Source organism: Fusarium oxysporum, chromosome VI (assembly GCF_013085055.1).
Source record: "Fusarium oxysporum Fo47 chromosome VI, complete sequence".
NCBI classification, from domain to species: domain Eukaryota; kingdom Fungi; phylum Ascomycota; class Sordariomycetes; order Hypocreales; family Nectriaceae; genus Fusarium; species Fusarium oxysporum.
Window position 1 is genome coordinate 1,074,274 of NC_072845.1, and position 8,156 is coordinate 1,082,429.

At 50.1% G+C, this 8,156-nt stretch overlaps 2 protein-coding genes across 2 annotated transcripts; both read left to right on the top strand.

The window, feature by feature from the left end:
• Positions 1–1,388: 1,388 nt before the first annotated feature.
• Positions 1,389–3,867, top strand: FOBCDRAFT_225297 (uncharacterized protein). The gene is made up of 2 exons (XM_031187127.3): positions 1,389–1,948; positions 2,001–3,867. Exons 1-2 carry the CDS (start codon positions 1,814–1,816, stop codon positions 3,420–3,422), a joined length of 1,557 nt encoding a protein of 518 aa, XP_031038262.2. The 5' UTR covers positions 1,389–1,813; the 3' UTR covers positions 3,423–3,867.
• Positions 3,868–5,291: 1,424 nt separating this feature from the next.
• On the top strand, positions 5,292–6,742 carry FOBCDRAFT_137911 (uncharacterized protein; the record flags this gene model as incomplete). The annotated part of the gene is made up of 3 exons (XM_031187123.3): positions 5,292–5,324; positions 5,383–5,757; positions 5,810–6,742. Coding segments are annotated over 3 exons (1,341 nt in total), but the record flags the coding sequence as incomplete, so codon positions are not given.
• Positions 6,743–8,156: the final 1,414 nt, after the last annotated feature.

Here is an 8,156-nt window from a genome sequence, read left to right on the forward strand (position 1 = left end):
AACTTGAATATGAAAGAGCGTGGTATATTTGGAAATGATATGTCTGAAGTAGCGATGCAGTATCATGAGTTGCTGATACATGGGAGCGTTGTGTTTTGGAAGAGTTGAAGTAAAGTTGGCGAGGCAAGGCAAGTCATTAGTGATGAGGAAGTATCGGCCGATGAGCGGAGAGGTCATGCGACATACAGTCCTTCCTGCTGCAGCATTGAAGTCTCCCGTCTACAGAGAAAAAGTATGCAACCAGTGTATACAATGGTCACTTGTAAGCCTCATTGACAAACCCACCATAAACCGACAGGGTGAGGCTTTCGTGGCTGAAGTGTGTAACTTTATAAGCCAAGCGAAGTCGGATCGAATCTGGGTACTGCCAACTGTCGCATCATGGGTCCATCCATCCCGAAAACAACAAATAAACAAAACAAAAGTTTGAGTAACCTACAAGTCTGAATTGGAGTTATTTTTGTTCTGATCGTGGCTAAAGGCGCAGCCTTGGTCCTCGTATCGACAATGGCCATAAATAAGTACGTTTCGGCATAGTGTATCTTTATTCTCTGGGAGAGCGCAGGTCAGCGTTCATGTTGGAGTTGATTTGATGGTGGGGTGTGTCGTATCGTGGGATGGAAGGGCAAACGAACCGCGTCCTTTGGGTCTTGGGGACCCGACTTGGCGTCGTAGATCGGCCGTTTGATATCGCGAAGTCGCCATGGTCAGTTATATAGTGTTGAAGGTAGTGCAGCCCGCTTGGCTGTGTTTACGACGTCTGAAAGAGGAGGACGTTAGCAAGCTGCCGACTGAAAAACGATCTTGTGCAGAAAACAATTCCCACAGGACCTAGGCCGAATACTGACAAAAACAGCACCTACTTGACTCTGGCAAGCATTTCCCATTGTTCAATTGATCGAGGCGAGCGGCCGCCCATGGAGTAACGAGACGAACGGCGGGGTCCAGAGGCTGGCCGTCGCAGACCAGCTTGAACAGTGATTAAAGCGCGGGAAGCCAACGACCGTGTTCGAGGAGGAACAAGGCGCGGGCCGTCGCCTCTTGTAGCGGGAGCAAGCAAAGTCTTGCGAGGTCGGGAGGAGGAGAGGTGAGGTTGAGGTAAGGTATGGAGGAGTTGAACGAGTGGTTGGATTAGGTGCGGATGTGGATGTGGGCGGTGGGGGGGCAGTTTTGGTGGACGGACTAGACACTTCAGTTGGGTTGGGTGAACAAGCCTGCAGTGTCGCAAGCCTAGCAAAGCAATGCGCTTAATCGTAGTATCTTTTCTACTATTTTGTATGAAAATATACTTATACATGTGTCTCCACGGCATGACGCCAAACCTGAAGCCAGTTCGTTGTTCCCAAGACACCAATAATATCATTGTCCCGAAGAATAGCCCACCCCAAAATGGGTTTAATCTGACTTTTGATAAGCAAGCCCGCCCACTTTAGCTCTGACGCGCTTGATGCCATCATTCGTCAACCTCATCTCTAGCTCTCTTCTTTCGATATCACATACAAGAGATACGTCAATAAAGTCCAATTCAAACTTCTTTTTATCTCTGTTTGTCTGAAGCTTTTAATTTTCCTACACACTCTTTTATTCATTTATATACAGCGAAGCCGGAATCTTCCATCCACTTATTTACGAATGCTCAATGTATTGGATCTTATAAAACCGTGGGGTTACACCACAAGCGAAACGTAGACCGCATTCACTCTTCGTTCCCGCACATTTGAACTCGGTTTCTTTCCCCTCTTCTTGCTATTCACCTGAGATACATTCTTCGAACCCTGCAAAAAGAGCAGTGTGGATGATATAGGTTGACAAAATGGCTGAAGGCGATATGGACTTGGGACAACTGTCCACTACTCAGCAGGAGGCTCTTGATCAATATACACAAGTGACCAACCAAGAGATCAGCGAAGCTATTCCGCTTCTCCGACGCTCCGAATGGAATGTTCAGGTATCAAACTCGCTCCTTTGCTCCTTTCCATGCTTCTAACGATGCATCATAGATTGCAATCGCCAAGTTCTTCGACGGCGAAGTTGCAGACCCAGTAGCTGCAGCACAACAAGAAATACCCCGAGCGGCAGCGCGGCACGAAAACCTACAAGAGAGCCTTTTTGATGAGGCAATTCGTGCCCCTCGAGCTTCACCACGACAGCGCACCGATCTAGCTCCAAGAATCGTGCCTCAGAACCCTGTCACAAATCGAACACCATGGTTGCTGGGTCTACTCCTCACACCCTTTAGCTTAGGCTGGAGAGCTGCCTCGACTCTATTTCGGACTTTGATCTATGCACTGTCTTTCTTGCCCGCCTCGATTCGGCCACGGGCTGTTACGAGCAGAATCTCGACAGGCTTCAGAGGCACCAATGGTCGCCGACCTCTCATGCCTCGAGACACCGCCTCGAGATTCAAGCGAGAGTTCGAAGAGGAGTATGGAGAGAACGAATTGCCCTTTTTCGAGGGTGGTGTCGCTCAGGCGCATGACCAAGCCAAGAAGGACCTCAAGTTTATGCTTGTGGTATTGATGTCGCCTGAGCACGATGATACCGAGTCTTTCGTAAAAGAGACTTTACTAGCACCAGAAGTGGTGGACTTCATCAAAGATCCTTCCAACAACATAATTCTGTGGGGCGGAAACGTCCTGGATTCCGAGGCATATCAGGTGGCTCAGGAGTATATCTGCACCAAGTTTCCCTTCTCGGCATTGGTTTGCCTTACACCGAAGGAGGGCAGTACACGAATGGGGATCGTCAAGCGACTAGTTGGACCCATGCCTCCCTCCACTTACCTATCAGAGCTTCGAGCAGCTATCGAGAAGTACGGTGCAGATCTCGATGGAGTACGCGCAGAGCGAACAGCCCAGGAAGTAACGAGAAATCTACGAACTGAGCAAGACTCGGCCTACGAACGGTCGCTAGCTATTGACCGAGAACGCGCACGCCAGAAGAGAGAAGCAGCAGCGGCCGCAGCAGCAGCAGAGAAGCGCGCGCAGGAAGAAGCAGAGGCAGCAAAGAGACTCGAAGAAAAGCGCGAGCAATGGATTGCTTGGAGAGCTGCAACTATTGTGCCCGAGCCACCAACCAGCGATAAGAGCGTGGTACGAGTTGCACTCAAGATGCCCGAGGAATCGGGTATCGGCCGAATTGTGCGGCGGTTCCCCCAAGATGCCTCCCTGGAGGACCTGTATGCCTTTGTGGAGTGCTACAGTGTTCTCAAAGAGGAGGGTGCAGCGGGTGCTGAGAAGCCGGGGGAGTACGAGCACGAATACAAGTTCCGAATCGCCTCCATTCTCCCCAGAACGGTGTACGAGCCTAGCACAACAGTGACAATGGGGGAGAAGATTGGACGGTCAGGAAATCTGATTGTGGAGGACATATCACCAGATTCGGAAGATGAGTCGGACGACGAGGGTGATGACGAAGACTAGGAGGCGGAGGGTGGTCAGTCAGTAGCTAGCGCCAAGAGGTCATGACCAGCGATCGTCTGTTATGGAGACTTTTCATGGCGGTCAAGAGCTGTACTGTTATATAATGAAGAATAGACACGACTTTGACTACAAGAGGGTGTCGTGGGAGCATGTGCTGGAGGTCTGGGTGACAGGAAACAGTGTCGCTTATCAGATGCTCGCTTATAGGCTACATCAGCGCAAAGAAAACTGCCGACAGGTTTGAGCGTCTGTCGGACTTATACAACCTGAAGTCCGCAGCAATTTAACGAATACAGCGAGACCCCTGCCAACCTCATGGTGTATGCGATCTCTGAGTGTCAGATTCTTAGACAAGCATGATCTTAGTAGATGAAGCTTACGTAGTTCAAGCTTATAACTTGACACATTCTACCACTCACTCTTAACGGCGTCCACTGTATGAAAGGGTGCACTATAACAATCTCTCTAGCTTTCAAACTTCGGGCCGCGTGTTAGAGATCTAGAAGAACGGCTACCACTGTGGAGATAGCGCGGATCTTCGCCTTTTAGATGAACACTCCGCATATTGAAATGCCACGCGTTCTTGTTTATCCGTCTCTTTCTTAAACGGATGTACATTAGTGAGAAGAGGTCCGGCACATTTCATGACAAAGCCCAGAGTGAAGCCAAGACACGATGCCAATGCTAATGCTAAGGGTAGTGCTAATGTCATGTGTTACGGCGGCGATGGAGAGGGGTTGATTGCGTAGGGTGATGAGGCTGTGCAACGGCGGCCGCTTTACAGTTGGGGTAAGGTAGTTATATTTGTTGATAATTAGGCCATTGTCTAGAGCTTTATGTTTATTTGATGTGTGTGTTGATATCTTCTCTTTCCTCGCGTCTCAGCTTTTTTGCCTATCGCAAGATTGCTCTATTTCGACCTTGTAGGACCCTGCAAATCCCAGCCCAGAGAGTGGGTGACGCACGGGGCTGTATTAGCGGGAGGCGCATCACGGACCCTTAACAACTCCGAACTTTGAATATCGACGAGACCAAACAAGAAAGGAACGAGTACAGTTACAGTTACAGAAGAGTTACGGGTAAACAGCAAATCGCTGGACAATCAGTGTTTACTTGTTGCTTTGTCATCATCTATTATACTACAGCACTCGAATCAAAAGCAACTTTGTCCTCAACTTCAAACCAGTCCAAAAGGATCAATACCCTTGCTACTCCCAGACAACGGCGCCAATCATTCGACGCTCGCTCCAACATCGTCAGCTCCGAGAGGCAGAAACATACCAAGACCAACCAACATCACCGTTCGCTTCTGAAACCGTGATAGTAATTGCATTGGATCCTCGGCGCCTTCCCATTTGAGCCTTAATTTCCCTAGATCTTCAACTTTTCGAGTCACAACTTAACCTCAATAACTTTGTTATTCCTCATCAACCAAGCACCGCTATAACTCTAGGCATCATCTCGCCTCCTGTTCGAAGAAACCCCCCGATTCCTCCACCCCTAGAGTCGCCCGCTGTGGCGCGAGCTTCCAACACAGCCATGAAGTCCATGAAGGGTCTTGGTATGAGCAAGGTGCTCGGTAGCATCAGAAGAAAAGCCAGCAATGTCTCCAATCGTACGTGTTCTCATGCGCGCTGCCTCGCGATCAACCTCTTTGGTTTCGGGCAGCCCAAAATAAACACAGCACACGTCCAGAGCTGACAATTCATAGGAGCATCTGACGGACCCTCCGGAACTTCACCTTCAGGCACGACACCAGCCGGAACACCCGAGGCTACAGCTCACAACAGCGTGGTATGTCCCTATATTATCGCGCATCCTGCGAAACCGTCCGTGTCGTCCGTCTGGCCATCGCTGACCAGAGCCTAGAAAGCATTTTGTGAGTCTGGAGGAAAGTCCAAGGTATGTTTTACAGTCGCCCCCTCACATGTCATGCCTCAGCTAATCTCGTGCGAAACAGCAAGATGAAGTTCTCTTTCTACCTCCCATCGTCGATGCCGCCGAATCCTCCCCAGCCGCTGCCGCAGAATGCGCGCGCCTGATCCGCAAGTACCTGTCCAAAGAATACTTTTCAAAGCCATCATGGCAGTACAACGCAATCATGCTCTTGCGCATCTTGACCGACAACCCCGGCGCGACTTTTACGCGGAACCTAGACCAAAAGTTCGTCGATACTGCGCGAGGACTCCTCAAGGCTGTACGAGACCCCAGCGTGCGCCAGATCCTTATGGAAACACTCGATGATTTCCAGCACACCAAGGCGTACGACGAAAACTTGACTTTGCTCACTTCAATGTGGCAAAAGGAGAAGGAACAAGCTTATAAGAACTTTGGTGTATGTGCACATGATTCGGGTTGGGACCTTTCATACTAATGAGCTGCCGCAGGGACCGCAGCAACCCATGATGTCGCCAGGCGGTTATAACACCCCTCCTCCAAACCCACACTCGCAGAATTATTTTGCGAGACACCACACGAACAAGCGCTTGCCTGACCCTATTGAGCTGGCCAGCCGACTCGAAGAAGCCCGAACATCAGCTAAGCTCCTGGAGCAGGTTGTCATGAATACGCCTCCCGGCGAGATTCTCGACAACGAGCTTATCAAGGAGTTTGCTGATCGATGCTCAAGCGCATCCCGCAGTATCCAAGGCTACATGACGTCCGAGAATCCCACTCCTGATAACGACACGATGGAGAATCTCATCGACACCAATGAGCAGCTGCAAACTGCGCTCAACCAGCACAAGCGAGCTGTCCTGAGTGCCCGAAAACAATTGGGTTTGAACGAACGATCCGACTCACAGTCGCCCAGTTTGACCCCTCAAATTCAGCCTCAGCAGCAGCCAGAGTCTCAACCTGAGACCAACGGCAACAATCACTACTTCAACAACGGATCTGGGTCAGGTTCCGGCAAGGGTAAAGAGACGCATTCTCACCCACCACCTCCAGGTCCTCCACACCAAACTGGTGAGGGAAGTTCGAACCGACCCTACGAAGAGTCCGCCGAGAACCCCTTTGCAGACCCTCAGCCAGGCAATTCTTCCTCGGTCCAACCACCATCCAACACAGCGACTCAGTACTCCGAACATGAACGCCTTGCATACGAGCCCTTCCATCCTGGCTTCAAACCCACGGAAAGCTATCTGGGCCGACAAGACAGCGCCATTGGTAAGGTCCACATGCACGGCGCTGGAGCTTCAACACCATCAGCCCAGCCGCCCGCACAGCAACGACTCGACGAAGTCTCCGACGACGATGACATCTACGATGCGCCAAGTGGACCACCACCCAAGAGCAAGGAGCCTATATACCGGTACTAGAGGCGATGTTAGGAATGGAGAAATGCGCACGATGATTGCTGTCTATAATCCAAGCGCTGCAGTTTACTGGAATTACTAGAATGTGCTGCGTTGCTTCAGCTTGAGATGTTAACGGCCTGGGTCGAGTAACCCCAAATTTGTGAGGGATAGACTCTTTTGGAAAGGTGGAATTGTGTTTCTGGATCGACATTCTTGTGTTATCGTCCATGCATGAAATAGGTTGGCGCGGCGAAAGGGCAGATTCCCATAGCGTTCTTTACTTGTTGTACCTATCGTATCGTTAATTGCGTTAAGGCAAGGGCATCAATACCCGTTCTCAGCCCTTAGGACGACTTGTTCTTGATCCTATGTCTCGGTCAGTGTTTGAAGTTGAGGTGGAGTTTATCACCTTCCCTCGTCAGGTTCCAATATGATATGTATTTGAGAGCTGTCGCTATTAGGACGACAAAGAGACAGGACATGTTTCAACCCGAAGCATCTCCGAGATCGAAAAGGTCGCGGTACCCAAAGGTCAATTCGCAAATTTAAGAGGTATCCAATCGTGCTACGTTCCCTTCAGCCGGTTCGGAGTTGGTTATAGCAAAGTGTGGTTACTTTCACGAACGCTGCGTGGCCCATGATCCACCAGGTCGGAGCCTTGGAACCTGCTGACATCAAGTATCGACGTCGGACAGACAGAGCTAGAGTCATGCATGCCTGTTTAGGGTTCACTGCAGATGCAAATCTCAGGTTTATGGTCTCGAGTCTCGGACTCGACAGCGTGGCTAAGGTATCTCTTGCTTGTTGTTGATGAACAGTAACACAAACATAACCGAGACATGAGAGACAACAGACAACGGTTGTTCATCCACACTGGTTCGTAGCCCTGTGTGGAAACACATTGAAACAGCGCGATATAACGTAAAATAGTGAAACCGTTGAGAGCGCGCATCTTGAAGCACTGAATCTCGGTACCTAGGCGTAAAAACCCCAGGATCGCTGACTGGGAACCTGAAAGGATTCTCTGATTGCCGTTCCGGGCACTGCGACTAATCAGTCGATGTAACCATAAGCAGCGTTTACCGAGCCAGTCGCATTTTACGACGACCTGACCACAATCACCCCATGTGAAAGCCCATTCTCAATTGCTCCCAATTATCTGCAAAAGGCAGTTGGCATATTTACGATGTGACAATATGCATTGCCCGTCACTATCATCACTGCGTGAATGTCGAGAAGGTCAAGACCGTTGTCATCAGATCATGTCGGCTATCCTTGACAAGAACTGGAGGGGAAATGGATGAGAAGTCGTTGGGTTGCACTGCAGGTAGCAGGCTCCGTTGACTTGATTTCGAAGATACAGATGACGCCGTACATGGCTATCGAGGAAGCATGGACGGAATCTTTGACATTCTTGTTCCACTGCATCACCGTC